Source organism: Pholis gunnellus, assembly GCF_910591455.1.
Source record: "Pholis gunnellus genome assembly, chromosome: 7".
Lineage (NCBI taxonomy): Eukaryota > Metazoa > Chordata > Actinopteri > Perciformes > Pholidae > Pholis > Pholis gunnellus.
The window spans coordinates 21,904,773-21,930,856 of NC_136533.1; the positions used below are offsets into that span (position 1 = coordinate 21,904,773).

Consider the following 26,084-nt stretch of genomic DNA (forward strand, 5'->3'; position numbering starts at 1 on the left):
GCACTGTGTGCAGGTGCCAAGTCCTGTTGGAAAATGAAATCTGCATCTCCATAAAGTTGGTCAGCAGCAGGAAGCATGAAGTGCTCTAAAACGTCCTGGTATACGGCTGCGTTGACCTTGGACCTCAGAAAACACAGTGGACCAACACCAGCAGATGACATGGCACCCCAAACCATCACTGACTGTGGAAACTTTACACTGGACCTCAAGCAACGTGGATTGTGTGTCTCTCCTCTCTTCCCCCAGACTCTGGGACCCTGATTTCCAAAGGAAATGCAAAATTTACTTTCATCAGAGAACATAACTTTGGACCACTCAGCAGCAGTCCAGTCCTTTTTGTCTTTAGCCTAGATGAGACACTTCTGACACTGTTTGTTGTTCAAGAGTGGCTTGACACAAGGAATGCGACAGCTGAAACCCATGTCTTGCATACGTCTGTGGGTAGTGGTTCTTGAAGCACTGACTCCAGCTGCAGTCCACTCTTTCTGAATCTCCCCCACATTTTTGAATCGGTTTTGTTTCACAAACCTCTCCAGGGTGCGGTTATCCCTATTGCTTGTACACTTTTTCCTACCACATCTTTTCCTTCCCTTCGCCTCTCTATTAATGTGCTTGGACACAGAACAGCCAGCCTCTTTTGCAATGACCTTTTGTGTCTTGCCCTCCTTGTGCAAGGTGTCAATGGTCGTCTTTTGGACAACTGTCAAGTCAGCAGTCTTCCCCATGATTGTGTAGCGTACAGAACTAGACAGAGACCATTTAAAGGCCTTTGCAGGTGTTTTGAGTTAATTAGCTGAATAGAGTGTGGCACTAGGAGTCTTCAATATTGAACCTTTTCACAATATTCTAATTTTCTGAGATACTGAATTTGGGATTTTCCATAGGTGTCAGTTATAATCAGAATTAAAAGAAATAAACATTTGAAATATATCAATCTTTCATTTTTTGAATGGAATTAGTGAAATAAATCAACGTGCGTGCATGCGCGCATACACTCATGTCTAATAAAAGCTAAAGCTCTTTAGCACAGCAATAACTGAGAACTAGAGATAAAGGTCAGTCTGCACTGACATTAAATGACACCAATATGAGCTCTGAAGCACTTTATCTGTTAGAACTTTAGCTATCCATGTTTGTACTAATGTTCTGAACTGGTTTGCCCTCTAAATTTCAAACATGAAAAAGAGAAGTTTCATTGTTTCAAAAAACAAGAGCGATTAACAAACGACTTGGCGATAAACCATTTTATAAAATTACTTTATGTGCTTGTACAGTCAAAATGTTGCTTTAAAAAAATAAATAAAAAAAAAATCACTTGGCAGGCTCACGTGAACAACACTTGAGAAATAAGAAACTGTCTTTGTATAGTTCACTGAATGTAATGTGTAACGTCTATGTAATCATGTGAAAAGTGAAACTAGAAAGCAAAAGCATTTGATCCATGTCTCTCCCGTTCAACAGCAACAGTATTCAATATAATTCCATGTAGCATACTTTGATAATTTGTGTCGGCCTATAAATCTACTTTAGTTAAACAGATAGCTACCCTTAACCCCATTTTGTGTTTATCGATTTGCTCTTTAGAGATCAACGACAGAAATACACACCCACAGGATCGTTCTGACGAGTATGTGTGAAGCATGTGTAGAAACCATGCTAAAAAAGGTAGGTAGTACATCAATAATATGTTATTATATGTAATCCTATTATGTTAGTGTTGAGGAATGAGCTCTTCAGAGAGAGTGAGGTGGCTCTTAAAAGAGCCGTTGTGGTTTGTGGATCAGCAGACAGCTTAAGCTCGCTCTCCGCGGATGCGACGGGCCAGCTGGATGTCTTTGGGCATGATGGTGACCCTCTTGGCGTGGATGGCGCACAGGTTGGTGTCCTCGAACAGGCCGACCAGGTAAGCCTCACTGGACTCCTGCAGAGCCATCACAGCGGAGCTCTGGAAGCGCAGGTCGGTCTTGAAGTCCTGAGCGATTTCTCTCACCAGACGCTGGAAGGGCAGCTTGCGGATCAGCAGCTCCGTGGATTTCTGGTAGCGACGGATCTCTCTCAGAGCCACGGTACCGGGCCTGTAACGGTGAGGCTTCTTCACGCCGCCGGTGGCCGGGGCGCTCTTACGGGCAGCCTTGGTGGCCAGCTGCTTCCTGGGGGCTTTGCCTCCGGTGGATTTACGAGCGGTCTGCTTGGTTCTTGCCATGACTTCTTCTTCTTTCTCTGATCAGCACAAACATGCAGTCGACGAGGAGACACGCTGCTCTTAAACTGTGAAATGGTGACGCAGCTCAGACCTCCGGCTCCTGATTGGTGAGGGGCTCCTCCTGGAGCTCAGCCCCGCCCAGAGCAGCGACCCACCGCCCGAGTCTCCGCTGCTCATTGGCGGAAAATGCTTTCAAATTGTCCGCCAAAAATGCAGAGTGGTCCGCCCTCTGTTCTTCTGCAGGAAGCCTGGGCGGAGTGATCATCGCTTTGTATTATAGGAAGATTGTAGAAAAATGTGAAAGCATAAAAGTATAACTATTATAACCTGTAACCTGTTTGATTTAAAAGTATAACCGTTGAAACATATAAACTGTTTTATTTCATTATAGAAGTGATTAAACATATAAACTGCATAGACGCCTTATATAAAAGTCACTCAAAACGTACTGAAAGGAATCGTGTACAGTCTGACAGACGTTGCAATATATGTGGCAACAGCATGTTTAAAAAATCTCTTAGCACTACCACGAGAGGTCACGACATGAAACTCCAGGTACAGCAGCAGCCTGGTCCTCGAAAACCTTTTTTTGCAAGCAGATCAACACCGATATGGAACAGCCTGAGCCAAGAAACAGTCAGTGCCTCCTCGGTTAATGAATTCAAGACCAGCTTAGGGAGAGAATGGCGACACCATCAAAGTCTACATCACTACATATATAATTCATTGTCCAGTCTCACATACTGTGTCAATTGCTACTAACAAACCTTGAGACTCGACGAATTTCGGATGAGGATCAAGCCACCACCTTGGTAAAGGGTCTCAATACTCTAAATGGGTACCTAATGACCTTTACTAAAGGTAATCTTATATAACCCTTCCTGTTCAAAACAGGATCAAACCAGTTACATTCTGAGTCTACGCTCTCAGAAAGGATGTGTTAATATCATACACACTTCTTGTGTTAGTACTATTTCAACACATGTTGTGTTGAAATATCAAAAAAAAAAAAAAAAAAAAGTATAAACACATCTTTGTGTTATTTTTAACACATCTTTGTGTCATTTTAACACATCTTTATGTTGAAATATGTAACACACAGCATGTGTTAAATGTGCTGACACATTGACTGTGTTGAAAGCAACACAAAATGTGTTGTCCTTAACTAGACACACAGGTGTGTTAAAAATGAACACATGATGTGTTATTTTTAACATATGTGATATGCACAACAATTCCAGTAAAGCAGTCGTTGGAAATTAAATTCTTTGTTCTTGTCAGTCGATACATCTGTCCCCTTCTGAATTCTTTTCCACATGTATGTTTTACAACTTTGTATCAGCTACAGTAATTAAGTCGCTCAGACAGAATACATCTGCTGAGAGGCACGGTTTGTGTGACGCATGCTCAGTTTAGTTACTCATATATATAATATATATATAATATATATATATGAGTGAATATATATATAATATATATATATATATATATATGAGTGACTAAATATATATCTATACAAATATGTATTTATATTTCTTTTAAATATATATATTTTTATTATATATAAGCTATATATACCTGGTTTTACAGTAACACTAAAGACATCTGCTCACAGGAACGATTAGGTCTTTGGCGCATGCTCAGTCCCGCTCAGAAGGCAGCCAATCCTGTGCAAGCAACAGCACAGTGCAATTTGCATCAAGTTGATATATATAGACCATCCTGTGCCTCTGGAAGTATCTTCCGACTTAGAAGAAATCTAGAATCATGCCTGACATCAAAGCGCCCAAGAAGGGCTCCAAGAAAGCCGTCTCTAAGACCGCCACCAAGACCGGCAAGAAGAGGCGCAAGAGCAGGAAGGAGAGCTACGCCATCTACGTGTACAAGGTGATGAAGCAGGTCCATCCCGATACCGGCATCTCCTCCAAGGCCATGGGCATCATGAACTGCTTCGTGAGCGACATCTTTGAGCGCATCGCCGGTGAGGCCTCTCGTCTGGCTCACTACAACAAGCGCTCCACCATCACTTCCAGGGAGATCCAGACCGCTGTCCGCCTGCTGCTGCCCGGTGAGCTGGCGAAGCACGCGGTGTCTGAGGGAACCAAGGCCGTGACCAAGTACACCAGCTCCAAGTAAACACCCGATGGAGACCAACAACACAAAGGCTCTTTTAAGAGCCACACACTTCATCTGAAGATGAGTTCCTGTCAAACTGTCTTTAATGTAGCCTACACACTAGCTAGCCTAGCTTGTGCAGCTAACGTCAGCTAACTTTATTCATTCAGCAACATTCATGCAAATATGCTAAACTGGCTGAAATTGGGGAAACTCAGGTGGGACGTCTGAAGCTATCGGCCATAAAAGGGAGGGAGAGAGTGAGGAATCTGAGGCGAGAGAAACGGGGAGGTGCGTTGGGGAGAGACGGAGGAGACCGAAAAGGAGGAAGGGATAGCACAGACAAATCGGGAGCACAGGCCCATCGCGGAGTCATGGTGACAAATGAGGAAACGAGAACGAGTATCAGACTGGGGGGGGGGGAGAGGAAATATGATATCTGGGTCTGGGCTTAACTTGGATTGGCAATGCAGATTTTCCAAAGTCGCAGTGCGTGGTGTGCAGTGAGGTTCTGGCTAACCGCTGTCTGAAGCCCTCTTATGTACGTCGCCAAGATACAATCACACAATCGCTGAAGACGTGTGTTGGCCAGCTGCCAATGTAACCGCTATGTTTGGTTAATTGTAAATTGAATGTGATGCAATCTGCCTCTGAGCCTGTGCGTGTGTCCTAGCCATCCTTATTGCTCTTTAAAAGTGACTCCTTGTGTAACTGAAATGTATTGAAACATTGTTGCAGTGTTTCAGAACGTTTTCACACATGTAGCTTTGTTCCGATTCAGGGATTAATATGATACAATGTTGCAGTGTTCGGTTTGTGTTCACACTGCAACAGGCTCTGTTGCTTTTTTAATTTTTTTTTTTTTAAGGTCTGGGATTGATGGTGCGTGAACCCGGTCAGGATGTAGAAGGGGGTGCGTGGCCTGAAAAGTTTGGGAACCGCTGCACTAGCAGATACTGCCACGCACTACATAATTGTCCACTCTCTACTCTAATAGGCCATCCTGGTAGAGGGATCCCTCAGGATGTTTTATTTGCAGTAAATCTCAAGGACCTGTACCACATACCAGCAGAGTTTAATAAACTACATTTATGAAGTCCACAACCTCGTGTGGAATAATATTTTATTGTTTTGTGTTAAAACAATTAAACTGGATTAAGAAACAAAGTGAGATAAAAGAACATTTTGAGAAATGTTACAAAGCTAAAGTACCCTCCATTTTTTTTATCAATTATGTTTCCACCACCCCTAAAAAAAATGATCATAACTAACGTATTCATGTATCATCTTATTCTGAGGAAAAAAAATCATGAAGTCACAAATATAATGTATGAAAGTAATCAAAATGGATCTCAATCGACATATTCAGCTCTTTCAAGTGAGCAGAGTTTACACTGATGTAAATAGACAAAAAGTTGTTAAAAAGTTAAAAACAAAATATATTAAATATCGTTTTGGTGATTGTATAACTAAATACAAACATCTGAACACTAAAGACATTTACTCAATAATAAATAAAAATATAAACTTGTGTCTGAGGCAGGAAGCCCATTTCAGCCACTGTGAGGCAATAATTAAGATCCTGTAAGTCAGTTGATCTGGTTTCCCTCTGCTCTTATAGCTACTGCTGACTGTGCTTTGCCTTGTTTTATTGTAGGTCATTTTTTTTTAAACTGTGCTACAGAGCAACTTGCTCCCTTCCTGTTTCAACACATGCGACAATTCAAACGTGGACTCGTTTCCTCAAAAGACTCTCCAACGTCAAATCCGGTATGTTTTGACCACATACTGTAAATGAGAAGGTTTGACACTGTGTTGCAAAATTAAACAATGCAGCATTCACGAGGACAGCTACGTGTTCTCTTCCTGTTTTCAACAGCTGCCGTTAATACGACAACATGAGACGCATTTGGCTGAAGGTCGCCAGTTAACAGGGTCCCTACTTAAACCGTAACCCTGCTCTGCTCTGCTACGCCCCGCCCTCAGTCACGAAGTCATAATTATGAGATGCTAAGTCATAATTATGAGATAGTAAGTCGAAATTATGAGATAGTATCTCATTATTATGAGATGAGAAAACCTTTGTGATACAGTGTGGCTGATCTTTGTAAACAGACTTCCTGCAGGGCGGTAGTTCAGTGGAGCTGCTATGTGACCACGATAAATATATATTTATCATATACGTATATAATAATATGTTTACGTATATCATAATAAGTATAAATGTATAATAACCATGTTTTCTATAGGATATACAATTATGACAGTGGCCTGGACAAATACATTTTACTGTGTGGCATCAGAGATTTAAAGCACTAAGAGAAACAGTACACCAGACAGAATACTAAAGTACTGTCTGTCAACATGTCTACATTGAGTCTCATCAGGATGGTCCTTGATATTGTACTTTGGTTAATTTGTTAAGTACATTATTGAGTACCAACGTCTCACTCTTGCTTGTAGGAGACATGGTGTCACTGATTTAGGCTTTTGTTCAGCAGGTGGCGCTGATGCAGCAAAGAGATAATTATCAACTGTAATTAAAATCCAAAGAAGACTAAAAGCCCCGCCTCTGTCTTCTATCACGTCCTCAGACAGGGTCTAAATATCAGTGAACCTTCAGCGATCTTCATCTCGTTGTTAAACTTCAACCAGTGAAAATGAGCGGAAGAGGAAAAGGAGGAAAAGGACTCGGCAAAGGAGGCGCTAAGCGTCACCGTAAAGTGCTCCGTGATAACATCCAGGGAATCACCAAGCCCGCTATCCGCCGTCTGGCTCGCCGCGGTGGAGTGAAGCGTATCTCCGGTCTGATCTACGAGGAGACCCGCGGTGTGTTGAAGGTCTTCCTGGAGAACGTGATCCGTGATGCCGTCACTTACACCGAGCACGCCAAGAGGAAGACTGTGACCGCCATGGATGTGGTGTATGCTCTGAAGAGACAGGGACGCACTCTGTACGGCTTCGGCGGTTAAACTCTAATCACACGTTGATTATAAACAAAAGGTCCTTTTAAGGGCCACACACTTCCTCAATAGAGAGCTGGTATCCTGGAGAAATCAAATGGGCAACAATCTCGCCCGATGTATTATAGAGTTAGTTTTACCTCACTTTAAACCCCTCGACTTTATATTGCTGAAACATGCTTTGAGGTATTAATGGGTTCTAGCAGTGCATCATTTCTGATTTTAAAGTTCTGTAAGTCAACATTATCATCAATAAGTTATACTTATTAATGATGTTATAGTTGTTATATAATAGTTATACTATATACTAAGGTATTGCTGTTTTACAAAATGTGCGTGATATGTTTTGGGTTATAAATGTCCTTTGCAGCACATTCATCATGTTATGCAGCTCACTCTTGAAATTAAAGAAATTGGCTCGCGTTTACTTTCAACTGGATTCAAAACACTGACATTGGCTTAGTCTTGTTTCCACAATCAGTCATACAGCTACAACTAAATCCATATAGGCTGCATCACACAGCCGATACAAACTAGCTAACGTGTTTGTCTCCCTAAGTGGATTCATTTGTGCTACTTTATTCTGCTCCTGTATGTATGTATGTATGTATGTTTAGATGTGTTACGTAACTATATGAACAATGGGACGTTCTTAAATGTGTTACTTTTTGGTCTCAAATAAAAAGTAACTTATTTCTGCTCTTAAAAACCTCTGAACAAACAGGAAAATGCTCTTAAGGAAGATGTCGGTGGCTCTTAAAAGAGCCTTTTATAGGAGCGTTGGTATTTCAGACTGAGAACAGCTCACTTCTTCTTGGGTGCTGCTTTCTTGGCTTTGGGCTTGGCAGCCTTCTTTGCGGGGGCTTTCTTGGCTGCGGGGGCCTTGGCTGCGGGGGCCTTTTTGACCACCTTCTTGGGACTCTTGGTGGCCTTTTTGGAGCTCTTGGCTGCCTTCTTTGGGCTCTTGACGGGTTTCTTGGCCGCTGCGGGTTTCTTTGCCTTCTTGGGTGATTTCTTAGCAGCTACTGGTTTCTTTGCTGTCTTGGCCTTTTTCGCCGCTACGGGTTTCTTTGCTGCGGGCTTCTTGGCTTTGGGAGCGGCTTTCTTTGCCGGTTTCTCGACAGCCGTCTTGCTTATCTTGAAGGAGCCTGAGGCCCCGGTCCCCCTGGTCTGGACCAGAGTCCCCTTAGTCACCAGGCTCTTGATGGCGGTCTTGACGCGGGAATTGTTCTTCTCCACATCGTATCCTCCGGCTGTCAGAGCCTTCTTGACGGCGGCAGCAGACACGCCGTTCCGCTCCTTGGATGCGGCCACAGCTTTAACGATGAGCTCAGCGACGCTGGGACCAGCCTTCTTCGGCCTGGGCGCCTTCTTCTTGGCTGCTTTGGGCGCCGCGGGGGCTGGAGCTGGAACTTCTTCTGCTGGCATTTTCTATCGTTGATGTGTTTGTAGTCACGAGAACACGAGAGTCTGACTGACTGATGAAGAGCTCAGAGCAGGGGGCTGGACTTAAACACACCATGAGAACCGTGGAGACTCAACCCATCCCGGGACTCCTCAGTGCGGTCTGAAAGCAGAGTCACTTGTGTTTTCTCTTCACTGATAAAGACTCAAAACTAAATGTGGAAGAAGTACTGAAGGCTGACGGTGAAGGGAGCCGGTAGCGGACTAGTATCTCTTCATATTGAAGTCACGTAGAGCTCTGATGATCTCTGTGTTCTGTTTGAGGAGCCTCCAAACCTCACCTCCTCACCGCCGTGGACAGCACTGATCAGCGGCTTTTCCCACTCATTTCTCTCTAAAAACGATTTAAAATGCATCAGAGCTCCATCAAAAGTGGTTTTCCAACTGGTCCACATGTTTGTTCAGGGTCTCTATGTAAAAACAACCGTTTGATGTCGATCAGTTTTTAATAAGCTGAAGTTATTGTGGGAGCAGCAAACACACTGATGATGGTCGAGGCTTATGGTGCAGTTCAGCCAGACTTCCTATCAGAGCTGCTCACAGTGAACATGTCCTCAATCAAACTCAATGACAAATAAATTAAGTAAGTGGCTTTAAATGTTACAGTAACATTGTTTAAATTATGCATGTATCATTGAATAAAAACAACATTAAGTGTCAACAGTTATTCTGTTAAGATTTAAAGTGAGATGAGTGATTTAGACCTCTTAAAAAAAATTCTGAGCAGTTCAGCCAGACTTCCTATCAGGGGCTCACTGTGAACATGTCCTCTGCTGATAATAACTTTTAATAGAAATAGTCAATAGTTTTAGTATCATTGATCAAATACAATGACTAAATTAAGTAATTGGCTTTAAATGTTGCAGTAACATTGTTTAACCCTTACATACTGTTTATATTTGATACCTTCACATATGGTCCGGGTCAACCCGGACCAAAAATTCCCTCATAGTGTCTATACCAAATTTTAAACTACAGATCTATTTAGAATGTCTAAAATAGCTTATGTCTCATTAATAAATGTATGATTAATCCTTAATAAATGTTTCAGAGAGCAGGGAGAGTGTATTTTTAAAGTTTTACAACATTCGTTATTGGAGAAAAACCTCTACTATTACACATTTTCCGGTCCTGTTTTACATAAGACATAACGTAAAAGCCATAATGACTTAAATATATTTTATTGAATTTGAAAATAGCATGAACATTCTGGAACTGTTGGAATTTATAATATAACCATGTTTAATCATTGCAACCATTAAACGCTGTCACCACTGCTATATCATAAGATATCATGATTTTCAATATTAATTCAACATCTACCACTTAGAGCACAACACATTACATAATAAAATGCTTATTATAAACTAGTCAATAATCAGACAGTAATCAGAGTTTTCTTCCACATTGTCTTTCTGCTCTGACACATCCTCCAAATCACTATCAACCTCATCTTGGAAGAACAGATCATTGGCCTGTTGCTGCCATGATGTCAGTCACTGAAATGTTATGAACCCCACCACCACCACCACCCTCCCATACCAAATTGATTCAAATGTGTTACTTTGTAGATTATTTGATAATATTGCAGGTGCAAGTGCTTGTGCTTGCAGGTGCATATCTTGTGTCTGTGACAAGGCACCCTCTGACCTCTGGATGACCTCTGTTCCCTTTGATCACTCCTGTGCTGTTTTACTATTTCACTGTTTCGAGGCTCCCCCATGCCCCTTCAAAGACCAGCAGGTGTCTGTCTCTGCGGGAACCTGGGCAAATGTTGTTGGAACACAGACAGTTCTCGTAACAGTGTCGAGGTCCCAATTGAACTCTGTCACCACTGTCCCATAAGAAATACACACTAACATGGCCTGTACTGTTTCAAGATTCCCTAAAACCACCATTTTCCTTGATTTGACTCAAGGAAAATTGATTTGACTCACACTATAGTAGATCTAAAATCCATCTCAATAGATACGGGTCAAAGCCTCAGTGTACAAAAATGTGTAGCACCTGTTCAAAAGTATACAATTTTAAAATATTTTCATTTTTGTGTATTTTGGGTCACCAAAAAAAGTCATCAAATTTCAGGCTAAAGGAATGACGTTTAGGGTATTTTTACTGCTGTCAAATGTCAAAACGGGTCAAATTTGACCCTAACAGTCTGTAAGGGTTAAATGATTCATGTATCAGAGTTGAATATTTTAAAAAGCATTATGTGTCAACAGTTATTTTGTGAATTCTGTTAAGATTTGACGTGAGTACTGACATTTAGATCTCTTAAAATTAAAACAGCAGTTCCGATTTGACAGAGCTAAGATAAAATATTTGGCATTTTTCTAACACCTTGATGAAAACAGTTTGTTCCAAAACGAATAGTATAGTATAGTACAAATATTATTTTTTATTATTGTTTAAAAAACCACATCATTTGGACCTATTGACCCCGGGTCAAATAGTGTTTTATATAACTGGGGGCAGAAGTCTCGGTGCCTCGCTCCTCTTTGCTGTATTTAAGTTATCTTGAATATTATGATGGTTATTATATCATTTTTTACTGCAATCATTATAATGTACAGCATATATGTATTACCACTAAAACTTTACCACTATATTTTGAATTACATCCATATATTGACCAAACACAACACACAAGATCAGTACTGCACATGGAAACATTTATTTCTCTACACATTGTAAAATCAATCAATACGTTGATTCACTTCCACAGATTGCATTTGCACTTTAAATCAGAACAGAGTTTATTCTAAATATAATATAGATGCAGCTAATTCATTTGTGGAGACAACAAAATGTTTTTATTTTTTTCTTATGCATGTTTTTACAAACTCGCTGAAGTTGGCTTCCATTGTTGTTGTGCACAAGTACTCACCTGTGGTCTTTTTCATTGATGAGTCAACAATCAAGCAATCAGGTGTATCAGAACAATATAATATATATATATATATATATATATATATATATATATATATATATATATATATATATGATATATATGAAGCTTTGGTTGCTTGATGGCTCTAACTCAAGTATCAACTGTGTTTGTCAACAGTTAGCACACACTGAATTTGCACTGTTAGCAGGTAAATTCGAGTCGACACTGTGATACAATTTAGTCTTTTTTGGCATGTGATCTTCATTTGACTATTGATCCATGTGTTCTATCACATTGAAGCCCAATTGTTCAAAATGTGGGCTCGTCCGGGATTTGAACCCGGGACCTCTCGCACCCTAAGCGAGAATCATACCCCTAGACCAACGAGCCATGTTTTGCATCTCGAAAGGAGGGTACAAATCCTGTCTTCCTACTTTTTTCAGAACTGTACTTGAGTTGTGTTCTGCTGATGTGGCATCTTACAGACCCATAAGTTATCTGGTCAAAGAGCGCCCTCTGCTGCTCAACAGTCTATATCCCATTCAGCACTTGTCCTCTGAGCTCTTCTTCTTTTCTTTTTTTTCTGCTGCAGCTTCAGTTAATTTCAAGATGGGCTGTTTTGAGTCAGAGGCAAACACCTCTGCTGTAATAATTATGGAGTCACAGCACTAACTACACAGCATTTACTTTTCTTCTTGGTTGTCTAAGCTGTCAAAGCTGTCAAATTAAGTTTATTTGTACAGACCAATATCACATATCAAGTATTCTGTATGGGCCATAGACACTGACACACAGGAGATCAAATACTTCTAGTAAATGAGTATAGCTTGAGCACACTGACAGGACATATTCCTGTTACTACAAATGTATACTACCTAATCTATATGTTGTATTATAAATATTTCTCATCCTTTATGTAAAATGTGAAACAGAATAAATTATACAAACATACCTCTTCAAGTCAGTGCATCTTGAATCTATTCAACAAGTGTGTATTTTTATTGTAATTAATCTCTTCACAGCCTTCTCATGTGGAACGGTGCCTCCTTATTGAGGTTATTTTGGGCAAATGACATCAATGTATGCTGCACATCTCATGGTGCAACCTCAAGTTGAAAACTCACCCATTTGGCTGTCCCCAAACTCGGCTCAGGATTTGCACCTTTTGGTTAATTTGTTCAGCTTGCTGTTTCCATTGTTTTCCCTCAGCACGTGAACTCAAACAACAGCTTCACATAAAAAAACAAAACATACTGCCTTTATTTAACACTTCCGGATTTGCCCTGGTAACGTGTTTAAGGTCATATCGCTATGAATTTTGGGTATTTACCCCAGGCAAAGACTCACAGAAAGATTTCACAAAGGGCTCGATCTGCGAGGGCGCCCCCAAGAACTTGACTCTTTGACAGACAGCCTTAAAACCCATACGGACTGGAATTAACCTATATGTTTCATCAAGGTGGGATGGAGCGCATGTCAAAGGATTTGTGGGTTTACTTGACTTGACCGTCAAACAACGATCACATCAGATCACATTGAAGAAAACAGACGAACCTGCATTGTTTCCTGGTGAGACCCAAAGGCTGACAAATAAAGATGGTGTACATATTTTCTATAAAAATGTTGCATTTTATACCTTTGAGGCACCAAATGTATTTTAATTCATTGAGATTAACATATGAACCCTAGCCCTATTTTTAGGCCTCTGCTCGAAAATTGCATACCCATACTAAAAAGACTAATTCTGTAACTACAAATTCCATTTTCATAATTGTGATGTTATAATACAGGTAACACTTGTGAGATTTGTTCAGATGTGTAAATATTGTGTATATGTTACTGGTTAAGAGTAAATGAAGATGGCACACAGCTCAAATTGAAAAAAGCACATTTATTGTTATTTTGTCTTGAAATGAGGCCCCTGGCCCTAAAAACTATCCCAAATCATAGCACAACATCTCAGCAGTCTCTTAAACAAATGTGGCTTTGATAAAGTGAAGCAGGACAAAGTTAGAGAGGTTTTAGTACAGAGGTCAGGCGAGGTCAAGCAAAATTGTCATTTTGGAACCAGCTGTTCCATTGTTTTTATATACTTTTATATACTATACAACTATATAATTCACTTGTATCACTAATAGTGTTCAATCTATCCAAATACAGCATTTTGGCATCATTTTGAGAGATAGAATCCTCTCTAAGGCTGTAAACCATGGATCCATTCTCGTCTGACTGCAGTTTGACTGTGTCTATGTGAGGCTTTCTCAGCCTATGATTGGTCAATATCAGAATATGACACCACATCGTTCGACGCGTAAAGGTGCATTCACACCAAACGTGATTAATGCGGCAAGATTACATACAAAGTCTATGCACAGACGCGATGACGCGGCTGGCGCGACGCGATTGACGCGAATTCGCGTCAAACGCTGAATCGCCCCAAACGCAGAAGTTGAAATATTTCAACTTAAATATTTCAACTTCTGCGAAAAAATTGCGTGACGCTGTGGAGTGATAGCCTATCAGCGTTGAGATGTTTCTCCTGTCATCACTGACTTCCTGCCGTTGTTGAATCAGGAAATAAATACTGTAGCCGTCTGTGTTCACCCAGAGCTCTACGATCCCTCATATCAATAGAGACCGGACCAAACTATGTGTATACATGTGTGTGTGTGTAAACCATACGGTGCGAACAATGAATAGACGCTGCCGTATTTACGTCTATATGACGTTATTGTGAGTGTTGATGGAGCTGCTACAATGTTAGCATAGCCTATAGCCCCGGTCGATCCGAGCTCCATTGAGAAAACAAGTACAAACTGGGACTGGGAACTGAAGTCCAGCACGAGAAGAGCGAGTCTTGGCCTTAGCTCTGACTTTACCTGCGGTTTTTCCTCTTCCACTCATCGTTAGATGCTTTTAGAGAAATGAATGTTGACCAACAACCGAAACCCTCATTTATATATCCGCGGAGCGCGTGGGACGGTTCCTGACAAACAGACCAACCAGAAAAGAGGCTTCCTGCAGAAGAACAGAGGGCGGACCACTCTGCATTTTTGGCGGACAATTTGAAAGCATTTTCCGCCAATGAGCAGCGGAGACTCGGGCGGTGGGTCGCTGCTCTGGGCGGGGCTGAGCTCCAGGAGGAGCCCCTCACCAATCAGGAGCCGGAGGTCTGAGCTGCGTCACCATTTCACAGTTTAAGAGCAGCGTGTCTCCTCTTTGACTGCATGTTTGTCCTGATCAGAGAAAGAAGAAGAAGTCATGGCAAGAACCAAGCAGACCGCTCGTAAATCCACCGGAGGCAAAGCCCCCAGGAAGCAGCTGGCCACCAAGGCTGCCCGTAAGAGCGCCCCGGCCACCGGCGGCGTGAAGAAGCCTCACCGTTACAGGCCCGGTACCGTGGCTCTGAGAGAGATCCGTCGTTACCAGAAATCCACGGAGCTGCTGATCCGCAAGCTGCCCTTCCAGCGTCTGGTGAGAGAAATCGCTCAGGACTTCAAGACCGACCTGCGCTTCCAGAGCTCCGCTGTTATGGCTCTGCAGGAGTCCAGTGAGGCTTACCTGGTCGGCCTGTTCGAGGACACCAACCTGTGCGCCATCCACGCCAAGAGGGTCACCATCATGCCCAAAGACATCCAGCTGGCCCGTCGCATCCGCGGAGAGCGAGCTTAAGCTGTCTGCTGATCCACAAACCACAACGGCTCTTTTAAGAGCCACCTCACTCTCTCTGAAGAGCTCATTCCTCAACACTGTTCAATACTATATTATAATCTATATATAAAACATACATTTTGGAATACTGGTTTCGGCAGATACTTTACACTTGTCATAACAGTCCTCTGCGTGTGTATTTCTGTAGTTTGTTAATCTTTAACGGCAAATGCCCAGACTGTCAAAACGCAATGGGCAAATCAGTCATTGAAACTATTGATATGTTAATGGTGCAAAGTTCTCACTTGAAAATTACCAATTTCATTAGATACAGTGGTGACTTATTCAGTCCTCTAAACTCTTAAGAGTCTGTCCGAAACTGAGTTCATGAGTTAGCTTTGCATTTGATATTTATTCCAGCCAACGTTGCAGATCAACCAGATTGAGGAAGCTGTTATTAGATTTCATAGAAAACGCCAGAAGAAGGTGAACAGAGCAGAAAAGACACGAGCCCAAAATATACTGCATTAAACAATTAAAAGTGTTATGACCCAGAGATACTGTGCTGACTTTTACCACAAACTGCATGCAGACACTTTTTTTAAGCTCACCACAAGTGAATCTCCAATCTAATTAGAAAAGACCTAATTTATTCAATCTACAAAGCACTTTAAAAACAAGATGCTACATTTACAGGAACTCCTGGCTGTACACAGCAAAATTATATCAATTATTCTGATCTAAATTAGCAATATTTTTTTAAATAAGTATCTACCCACTGTCTTCTTAACTCCTCCATCTGCTACTAATGCCAATAATCGCCTTAATTCCAAAATAAGAATAATTTTTAGTTATGTTGTCATTTGTATTTGATATCGGATATTTTATATGATATATATGATGATTTGATATTTGATATATAATACTTCTGATTGTTCATTTTGTACATTTCTCTCTATATTTCTTTATTTATCTCTACAATGTTTCTTTCCTTGTGCTGCTGCCACACCTGCATTTCCCCTCTGGGAGTAACTGGCTTGTCTAACCTTGTTCAGGAAAAAAGTTCAAAACTGATATCAATGTAATGTGTTATGTCTGTAAATTGAAACGGTCTCTCAAATATCCTGGACCTGCAGATTCACACATAAACATGAATAAATCCTTAATAGCTAATGGATGCCATGTAAAACATTTACCGTTTCCCCTTTACACGATAAAGACAATGCCTCTTATTTCCTCGTTAATTAAAATGTAATTTCTTTTTACTAACATTTTTTTTGCTGTATTTTTGAAGCAACTTTAACATTATAATGTTAAATTATTATTTCAGTTATTTTGAATCTTGTTTCTGCATGTATAGCTATTTCCTAGTGTCATCACTCGATGGCACTGTTTCCTTGTTTGTAGGCCGTTGCGTTTGACTTCAGCTGCAGAAAAGCAGGTCGGAACTAAAGTCGCACGTCGAAAAACCGTGACGGGGTGTTTTCACGGTGACACAAAACGTCATTGATTTGGAGCAGTAACATCATATCAACTAGCCGCGCTTGGTAAGTTTATGTGACGCAGAAATGACCTCGCTTGGTATGAAATAGTCATTATGTGAAACTCAAGTATGCTCTGTTGTGCAGCAGGAAGTATTGGTTTTCCAACATAACACGATATTGGGCTCCTTGACAGCGATGACAACCGTTTGCTTAAACGGCAATGAAGCTAAAGCTAGCCGGGGGTCGCAGCACACAAGGCTCCTGCTTGTCCACAGCGGAACTAAGCCAATGAGCCTGACTGTTGTATTGCAGATCGGTTGCTCCATTGATTACAAATGATGGTATCGTTAGCTGAGTGTGTCCTTACAGGGATTGACTTCAGTGGCTAGCCTTGTTATCTTAGCATTGGTTAGCGGTGAGTGAATCAACAGGGCCGCCGATTCAAACGAAAAGCGTTGGTCCATTCAGCGTTCCTCGTATTTAACTCGACCGTCACCTCACTGCGTATCGGTTGGGCTATCCTTGTGGATTTCTTCTGCAGTCGTCGTTGACGACACGTTCTTTAAATGGCTATCGTCTCAATTACCTGTGATGATTAAATATGGCCACAAGGGAGAGCCAAACCCTTAACGTTACTTGTTGACTCCAGTTTAGTCCACTATTAAAATAACGGAATTTAAACAAACATGAATAAAAAAAAAAGTCTCTCGAAGTCTGTGGTTATCTAGTTGTAGTGTAGTGCAGTCTTTTTGGTGATCGCATAGTGTGTCACCGCCTAAGTCATAAAACCAAAAACCAAAAATAGCAACATACACTCAAAACATGGTGACATATTTGTGATAAAATGGGCCCTTGGTTCAACCTATTCAGTTACACTTTTACAGAAATCCAACACGAAAGAATATGAAGAACATATGGCAAAAGTACCAATGTATGGAAAAGTGTAGCTTTATAGATTAAGTTTAGGGATCTAATGGGGCTGATCCCAAAACCAATACATATAAACAGATCCAGTCATTACTGGGGCCTCTGTGGCATAAAGACACATTATTATGGCATTTGTGAATACAAACACACACACACATAGTAGCAGTGTGGTATTGCCCTCTCCATCGGGGCGTTGCACATGCATGTTTAAACTTTATTAGCTGCATTTAGTCAACGGGTGCATCACTAAATGTAGTCTCGGGTGCTTTTAATTGATTCATACTTGCCTAGTCTAGATGTGGGTTTTGCTCAAAACTGAGTATTGATGGCATTGCAACAGGTTTATGGAGTCGCACACTAAAAGTAAGGTGTGTTTTTTCTTTTTTTCAGCTGTAATGGAAGGGGTAGAGGCAACGGGCGTCGACCTCAGCAGGAAGTTTGTGTCGGAATCTGAGCTTGATGAGAAGAGGAAGAAGAGACAGGAGGAATGGGAGAAAGTCAGGAAACCCGACGACCCAGAGGGTAAGAGGAGCACATTCACTTGCACACGTTTTCAAAATGCTCCATAACTGCTAAATGTATACAGCCGTGCATGCATCCACATTTTTGTTTGTTTTACTCCTCAGAGGCCCCAGAGGAGAAGTATGACCCACGGTCCCTCTTTGAGCGATTGCAGGAGCAGAAAGACAAGAAACAAGAGGAATATGACGAGCAATTTAAATTCAGTGAGTTTTGTCTCTCTGTCTTTCTTTGTTATCTATTATTACGACTTTTACCTTCTTTTGTCATCTAGTTTTGAAGTAAAGCTCATACTGTACATAGCCACGGGCTATGTCCTATAAAGACTTCACTTTGCATTGAAGGATATGTTATAAAAGATGGTTCACAACATGCACTACTTCATGCCATTTTCTCATGATTAAAGAGGCACTGCAACAATTTCTTACATCACGGTCTGTTTACTCATCATGTTTGGCAGCATCAGCCTGCAAACACAGCAGTAAAAAGTCTAGAGGGAGCTTTCTGGCCTGGCTAAATTACCATGATGATGTCATCACGTACTTCAAATACTTGGGACACTTCAGCACTTTCACTTACATACAATTTTGAATGAAGGACTTTAACTCCTAATGGAGTATTTGTATATAGCCCTACTGGTACTTTCATTTTACCGGAGGAACTTTAAAGTGCCAGTAAGACTATATGCATCATAAATACTATTTTAAATACAGATCCCTCTATATGGCCCTCTATTTTGTTGAAAAGATTAACTAGAAAATAACTCTTTCAATTCCCACACACACACACACACCCACACACACACACACACACACACACACACACACACACACACACACACAACTTATTGTCTTTAACCATGGAGGCCCTTTCCATTTCTTCTCGCGAAGGTGATTTGGGTGTGGATTAAAAAAAAAACGACTCTTATGGTTAGTTTTCTGAAAAATGCAATCACTGTACTGCCATGTGTTGAGAGCATGTTTGTTTCCATGGTGACAGGGAACATGGTGAGGGGATTGGACGAGGAGGAGAGCAGCTTCCTGGACGAGGTCTCCCGGCAACAGTGCCTGGTGGAGAAGCAACGCAGAGATGAGGAGAAAAAGGAACTGTTGGAATACCGAATATCCTTTTAAGATGTTTTGGTTTTTAAGAATAACATTTTAATTAGCCAGTATCAGTTTTGTGACTATATTAATCTGTTATTCCCCATTTTAGTGAACGATAACAGACTTTTCAGGTTTAAAATAAGCACCGAGATGTAGTTGAAGTCACAGCAGTTTGTGAGTCTGGTTTATTTGGTTTATGACATAAGAATTGGAGGAGACTAGAATCAATATACTTCACTCAGTCTTAAGCACCATCTGCATTATTTTAAAACGAGTACAAATGAAAACGGAAAACTAAACTCTCACACTTCCTCCAGAGCAAGACAGTCAAAGAGTTAATTTCCAAAGAAATGCATGCGTTCAGCTACGTCCCTTAAAAATCTAATGCAAAGCTCTAAACCTAATACACATATAATGCTAAAGTTTGGTGTTTTTCAACCTGGACCAGATGGCAACATCCGGTTCTGAAAAGTGATGCGAGTCTTGAAGTGCCTTGCATTCTTTCTATTGGCCAGCAGGGAGCGAGTCGTCTGCTTGCAAAGAAGGCTTGTTTTTGAGAAAATGACTCTACCTCTCACTTAAATGTATCACCTCAGTAAAGATTTATAAACATGAGTTTATGGTCTCAATCACTAGTTTCAAGTCTTTTTCAAAACAGCGCGATGTTCATTTAGTAAATGATGGTCTATTTAGAGTCAAATAGACCATAAAGCAGGGTATGCTTTAGGACGTGGCTTCCTTGTTATTGACAGATCGCTACCACCACCACCGCCGTCTGAGAGCTGTCAGTGTTTTCCTCTTAAAACAAGATGGTGACGGCCAAGGTGTCGAAATCGAGGCTTAAAAACAATAGCCCACAAACCAATGGGTGACGTCCCGGTGACTACGTCCACTTATAATATACAGTCTATGGCATGTATATAAAAAAGTACGCATAGCTACGTACTCGGCAGCCTCTAAACAAGCTGCAATGTAATCCTTCGGCCAATTAGGCGCCATCAATGTACATCCCCTACAAATGCTTGTTTTTACTGACGACATTATGGAAAGGACCTTACAGAGTAGTAAACTATTGTCTTTAACTTTCGCTTGACCCGGTCTGTTGGTTATTGTGTCATGTGACTTGTTGGCGGAACACAAGTGAGCGAGAGTCGGAGCGAGGATGTTGTAGGAGTTTGTTATGCTGGAGTATAGAAAGCGTAACTTAGTGTTGTCTACATCATTTTCAAAGTCACGGCTGAATATTTGGTTGATTCTGACATTATGGATGGGACGCGAGATTTCAGAACGAGACTTCTCCTTGACAGGTGCGCTTCTAGCAATTTTTAACTGGGGTGGCAAAGGGTCGTCTAGAAGTGGCCTCTAATGATAATGATATGCGTGCAGTATTCTTTTCATGTATTTATATTCCTCTAATAATTGGCTAAAACATAAATCAATTGGACCTTTTTTCTGAGCTCATTTACAAAAGTTAAGGCTGGTAAGTAGTCAAATGCTCTAAGCCTTATCGGCCTAGCTCTACTAGCTAGCTATGTAGGATGAAGGCATTCTTAACCGTGCCTCCTGAGCTCTGATTGGCTGACAGTTTCTCCAACTGGAGAAAGCAGCTATGCGTGGGCACAATCGCTGAACAAATCTTCGGTGTGGGCAGCGGGTTAAAGGTCAGGAACCAGCCTATTTTGTTTGCCTAATCCCATCTGGATCATTTCGCTGCATTACATAACCTCACATTTTAGCCCGAGAAAGAAGCATCAGACTACGTATGTACTTAGGACAGACCACCTAATACCGGTACTGTGCCTTACATCACACTGTAGATTCTACACGGTGACATTCTTGCACATTTGAATGCAGGTCCAGCCGTTTTGCTTGTTGGTTGTCGCTCTCCGTGCTTTTCTTCTGTTCCTCTCTGTAAACTCTCACTTTGTCATTGGCGGACAGACAGGTTTGTGACAGACAGGTTTGTCTGCAGATGAAGAAGAGAATGGGTTGTCGTGGAAACTGTATCATAGGCTGGTAACTACGGTGACCATTTAAAGCAGTTGCTGTGAACACAAAATACATGCACACACATATACACGCACATGCATAGGTGCAGGCCTTAGTTAATGCAGTGAACACTCATCACTGCTTGTATGTACCTCATGCGAATCTAATGCCTGATGTTTCCCATTCATCTGACCCCTTTGTCTTACTCCTTGTGTGCTTTGTCTGCGTGTTCTCAGTCCATTTTCCTCTGTCTCTGCATCTCGACCCAATTTCATGTCTCATGAGCACTGTCCATCTCCTGGTATACTTTTAGGCTTCATATCTGTGTCACCTCTCGCTCTGCTTCTGTGCATCAGTGCTTTTTTTAGCCTCTCAGAACTGTGTCACTTTTTCCAGCACACTGATGGGAGAGATGTGATGGCTCCCCCTGAAGGGAGGAGAGAACTAACTTGTTGAGTGGTACTGCTGCTGAATGGGAAGTTGGTTTGTACTTGCCCCTGAGCTCTTCCTCTTTGTTCCCTCCACAAGGATCCATTATGGTTTATTCACCTTAACTTTGTACTGTCACAGCGCTCTAGTGAAGCAAGCGGAGACCGAAAGCCGCAGAGAGCCAGAAAAGAAGGTGGCACCTAAACCTTCGGGGGCGGAGCTAAAGACCAGCCATCTGTCTCAGGCCCATTTATTGGCTGGAGCTGTCAAGAGACGCAGGTAGGCACACAGAAATACATCCTTTAGAGCCGCATTGGTGATTTTGTTTTGGAATGGGGTCAACAGAACAAGCTGTAAATACAGCACTGACCTTATAACGTTGATATGAAATTTGTCAGTTGCCTATTTACACATCTAGAAGACACGGAGTAACATTATCATTCATTTTAAGTTGTTTGTTGTGACAGATTTAACCCTCTGAACCCCACAAAAGGCATGCGTAGAGGTTGTTCAATATGTACAGCATGTGGAGTCTCCTTTTTTTGTGTGATTATGGCAACTCTTGTGGGCACTTGGAAAAATGCTGTTTGTAGCTCTACTTCTAGCCATGATTGTGCTGTTTCTATAGAGGTGCAGGACTCGGGGAGTGAAATGTGACGTAGAACGCCCGCAAACTGGTTGGGTTCAATGTGCTAAGTCCAATATTCACGCTCCTATAGTTCTGTTTTAATGTTCACCATCTCCTGATAGAAATATACTACTTTTTAGCTGCTAAAATCTCCACTATGTTCTCTGATTACAATGTATCCTCATACAACGGAGTTCCTTCCGGTTCCATTGCTGATGAAAGTGAATTGGGTGATAAATTGTAAACTCAAAGTTCACTTACTTAAGTGTTCCTGAAGTTTTCAGACACATCCCAGGTCCACCTGCAGAAAGCTTGAGGAATAGCTTCATAAGTGATCCTTGAGTTTAGCATTCTTCCCACAGTACTGTAAATGTTTCAAGACTGAACCTTCGAGTTAAGTTGTGCATCACAAAACCAAAACAGTGAGCTGAAACGCTTCGTAGAGCTGAGCTGAGGGGAACAATAGAGGCGGTTGGTAATTTTCTGTGCATTTGTCACTGCGAATGACCCTATTCACGTTGTACTCCGTCATTAGAGCCATTGTTATCATGAAAATCTTGATTTGAGCAGACTTAAATCTTCAATATGTCTTTGTTGTGTTACCCAGTTCCTCCCAGTCCTCAGACAGCAGTAAGAAACAGAAGGTGGAAATCTCAACGACAGCAATGACAGGAAATGGAGACAGACACACAGGTGGGTTGCAGCCTGAGGCTTCAAAGGTAGGAATGTCTGTCTGAAGTGGACAGAAATGGAGTTTTGCACCTCTTTGACAATTTCTGGAATTGTTCAATGATAGAACGACAGTATCGGACCAGTCGGCAACCTCCGGTTCTGACGAGTGAAGCCAATGCGGAAATGTCTTAAACTTGCATTCTCTCTACTGGCCAGCAGGGGGCGACTCCTCTGGTTGCAAAAAGAAGTCCGATTGTGTGGGAGTCTGAGAAAATGTCCCTCAAAAGTATCGATAAGGTCCGAAGTTAACAGTTTTGCTATCAGTACTTTAGAAGTGACGGAGTGAGACCGCGGAAAAAAGCAGCGTCTCAAACCTCCACACACACACACACACACACACACCAACTCCGTGAGACACATCATGGCAGAGACAACCAAAAGATGCTGATAATTCTCGTTGTCATAAATGCAATCCCTCACAAGTAAGAGAGGCATTACCAGCAATTTATCAAAACATTTGGCGAACAAGCAGAACGTAAATCTGCAGAAATGCTCAGTTTTCTACTGTTTGGTGAGCAGCCTCGTCCTCTGCAGGTAACGTTAGCGATGCCATACAGAGTTTAATAAGAATAGGTGCGAATGTATTTTAACGATTTTGGAACTTTTTGTATTGCTGCTCACGAATGACTATTTCTCTACATACAAGAATAATAAAGCAATGTTGATTATTTATTTATATAAAATATTTGTCTTTTTTTCTCACAAAATAATAATAAAAAAAACGATAAGAGTACTAGGATCTATGAAATCCTAACCATACCCATCCCTACTTCTCACTTGGTTTGTTACCTCATTAAACATTGTAAACATGAGTTTATGCTCTCAATTGCTTGTTTCAAGTCTTCTTCAATACAGCATGATGTTCATTTTGTAAATTGTGGTCCATTTAGAGTAAAATAGACCATAAAGCAGGGTATGCTTTAGGGCTTTGCTGTGATGTCACGATGTAAACAGTATGTATCAAACCAGAAAAACACAAACTTGTGATTCATATATTGCATACATGGAGAGTGCGTTTTTAACTACATATAGAGCAGAAATGTATTTTAGAATTGTGAAGGACGACTGACTCTTTGCAAAGTAGAAGTGGTCTGGCTTTTCAGGTGCTAAATGCTAGCTAGTTCACCAGCTAGCTGCTAACTTTATCTGACTGCAGTTCGGTGCAGGCAGTAGGTAGTTTAAGGTGGTGGGGTAATCAAAGCCGTTTGACTGAAAACTGCAGCCTGCTTCTGCAGGAAACGGGTCTGATGAGAACGGCTAGTGAATAAAATGGTAAAGTCGAGGGCGATGAATCTAAAACGGTAAATCTCTGACCTTTTTAAAAAAGACTCACGGGGAGCCTGCATGTGCAGGCTCTGAATCTGACAGTATGTTGTGCTGTTCAGAACAGGAGGATGGAGCAGGAGCAGCAGGCGGAGCTAAAGATCAACAAACGGAGCCCGGCTCGACGGCGAAGACCCCCTCAGCTCCCCCGAGCTCCGGTCAAGGCGTGTTACACCTGCCGTCAGCAGCCGTGTGTGTGGGCGTTTTACCAGGACTCTGGGCTTATTCCGGCAGCAGCGACTCTGACAGCAGCTCGGACAGCGAAGGTAGCGTGGACGCAATCATGTTGCCGTACCCCCGGCACAGCAGGGCCTACAGATAGAGAGAGAGAGAGACACACACACACACACACACACACACACAAGTGAAGTAAGTCTGTATAGCTTCAGAATGGCTAGCAAATAGTCAGAAAAGGTATCCTCACACAGGATATGCACACACAGAGACATATTCAAAGGTCACACACACACACACACACACACACCCACATACACACACTGATATAAAGGTACCTGCAGGCCACACACACGTTCATATCGTGTTAGAGTCATACACTAGCAACATGCACACTGAGCAAAAAGTATCAGTATTCATGATTAGTATTCTTGCTCTTTGTCATCAGGCAAACGTCAGCCGAGAAATATAATCTTTAATAAATGGTAACATTAGGACCAATTTAAACTCTACTCTGAACTTAATCTTTGTATCTAATTGTTGTTTTTGCGATTGTGGCACTCAAACATGACACCTCCACCCTTCCTTCCCTCAATCACATCTCACACAGTTTAAGCCGAGCAACCAATCCCGCACTGACTACCCTGACGACATCCTGCCCCCCCCCCTCCCCCCCACACTTCACCCAACCCCACTCCCAACCCAAGCCACAGCGACTGCAAGCTGTGCTGTTGGCTGAGGGAGCAGTGATTGACAGCTGTGGAGCAAGGAAAAGACTGCTTTAGACTGTGTCAAACGACCTTTTTAGCTATCGACGGCAAAGAAGAGAGCCGAGGCAGGACACGCTTCGCTCTCTGCTTGGGTTAAACGCAAAGTCCGAATGGTTTGACATTTTCTTTTTGGTTTACATGATGTAATGTGTTTTGTCATCAGTAGTGTTTTAAAGTAGCATTGTGCTGGAAAGATGCTGGACCTTTTTGCTGTTGTCTCAGACGTTGGAGCTTTGTTTTGTTGGTCAAAGTCTGAGCAGCGTGAAATAAAGAGCTGTCCCTTGTACTGTGTGTTTGCTCTGTTTATTTCTGTGTGTTTGTGTGAGATATCGATAGATAGATAGATAGAGACGCAAAGACCTTGTTTCAACTAGTGAAACTTTTTTTACATTACCGATTATGGATTGGAAATTGAATGCTGCATTAATTCAGCTTTTTTTTGTCTAGTACTCACTAGGAACCACTTCCTTAGGTCAGTGGTTCTCAACAGTTTTGGCTTGTGCTGACGTCTATATCTCACCACTCATCACAGGTACGGCGTGTGGGCATGAATAATGAATAATGAGCACCAAGGAGTGACTCTTGCCTTTCAAGTTTGATTGAATGGATGGAGGCCTGAAGAGGTAAAAAGTATGCAGTATTTTGCAAGAACAAAAGCCACATCATACAAAAAATGTGGTTTTACCAGGTATGAAAGATGAAAATGGAAAATGACTG

At 41.6% G+C, this 26,084-nt stretch overlaps 6 protein-coding genes across 7 annotated transcripts; 4 read left to right on the plus strand and 2 right to left on the minus strand.

The window, feature by feature from the left end:
- Positions 1–1,792: 1,792 nt before the first annotated feature.
- Positions 1,793–2,203, minus strand: LOC306698057 (histone H3.2; the record flags this gene model as incomplete). Its single annotated transcript, XM_079162210.1, has 1 exon — positions 1,793–2,203. One exon carries the CDS (start codon positions 2,201–2,203, stop codon positions 1,793–1,795), a length of 411 nt encoding a protein of 136 aa, XP_079018336.1.
- Positions 2,204–3,970: 1,767 nt separating this feature from the next.
- On the plus strand, positions 3,971–4,353 carry LOC306698596 (histone H2B 1.2; the record flags this gene model as incomplete). Its single annotated transcript, XM_079162969.1, has 1 exon — positions 3,971–4,353. One exon carries the CDS (start codon positions 3,971–3,973, stop codon positions 4,337–4,339), a length of 369 nt encoding a protein of 122 aa, XP_079019095.1. The 3' UTR covers positions 4,340–4,353.
- A 2,625-nt stretch (positions 4,354–6,978) lies between these two features.
- LOC306698670 (histone H4) lies at positions 6,979–7,621 on the plus strand (the record flags this gene model as incomplete). The annotated part of the gene is made up of 1 exon (XM_079163101.1): positions 6,979–7,621. The coding sequence occupies one exon, from the start codon at positions 6,979–6,981 to the stop codon at positions 7,288–7,290; it is 312 nt and encodes a 103-aa protein (XP_079019227.1). The 3' UTR covers positions 7,291–7,621.
- A 464-nt stretch (positions 7,622–8,085) lies between these two features.
- Positions 8,086–8,709, minus strand: LOC306698595 (histone H1-like; the record flags this gene model as incomplete). Its single annotated transcript, XM_079162968.1, has 1 exon — positions 8,086–8,709. The coding sequence occupies one exon, from the start codon at positions 8,707–8,709 to the stop codon at positions 8,086–8,088; it is 624 nt and encodes a 207-aa protein (XP_079019094.1).
- A 6,187-nt stretch (positions 8,710–14,896) lies between these two features.
- Positions 14,897–15,307, plus strand: LOC306698275 (histone H3.2; the record flags this gene model as incomplete). Its single annotated transcript, XM_079162518.1, has 1 exon — positions 14,897–15,307. The coding sequence occupies one exon, from the start codon at positions 14,897–14,899 to the stop codon at positions 15,305–15,307; it is 411 nt and encodes a 136-aa protein (XP_079018644.1).
- Positions 15,308–16,788: 1,481 nt separating this feature from the next.
- psme3ip1 (proteasome activator subunit 3 interacting protein 1) lies at positions 16,789–25,651 on the plus strand. 2 transcript variants are annotated; one of them, XM_079163271.1, is made up of 8 exons: positions 16,789–16,833; positions 18,088–18,219; positions 18,324–18,422; positions 19,216–19,337; positions 21,874–22,019; positions 22,976–23,061; positions 24,486–24,689; positions 25,208–25,651. In XM_079163271.1, exons 2-8 carry the CDS (start codon positions 18,093–18,095, stop codon positions 25,210–25,212), a joined length of 789 nt encoding a protein of 262 aa, XP_079019397.1. In that variant the 5' UTR covers positions 16,789–16,833; positions 18,088–18,092; the 3' UTR covers positions 25,213–25,651. The 2 variants fall into 2 exon arrangements, with proteins under 2 accessions (XP_079019397.1, XP_079019396.1); XM_079163270.1 differs by having other exon boundaries at positions 24,486–25,651.
- The last annotated feature ends 433 nt before the right edge of the window (positions 25,652–26,084 follow it).

Bases quoted from the DNA above. Each gene is read 5' to 3' on its own strand.
- psme3ip1 (XM_079163270.1), top strand. From the start codon at position 18,093: ATGGAAGGGGTAGAGGCAACGGGCGTCGACCTCAGCAGGAAGTTTGTG. The intron at 18,423-19,215 runs GTGAGTTTTGTC...CCATGGTGACAG, and splicing joins TGACGAGCAATTTAAATTCA to GGAACATGGTGAGGGGATTG. The intron at 19,338-21,873 runs ATATCCTTTTAA...TTAACTTTGTAC, and splicing joins AGGAACTGTTGGAATACCGA to TGTCACAGCGCTCTAGTGAA.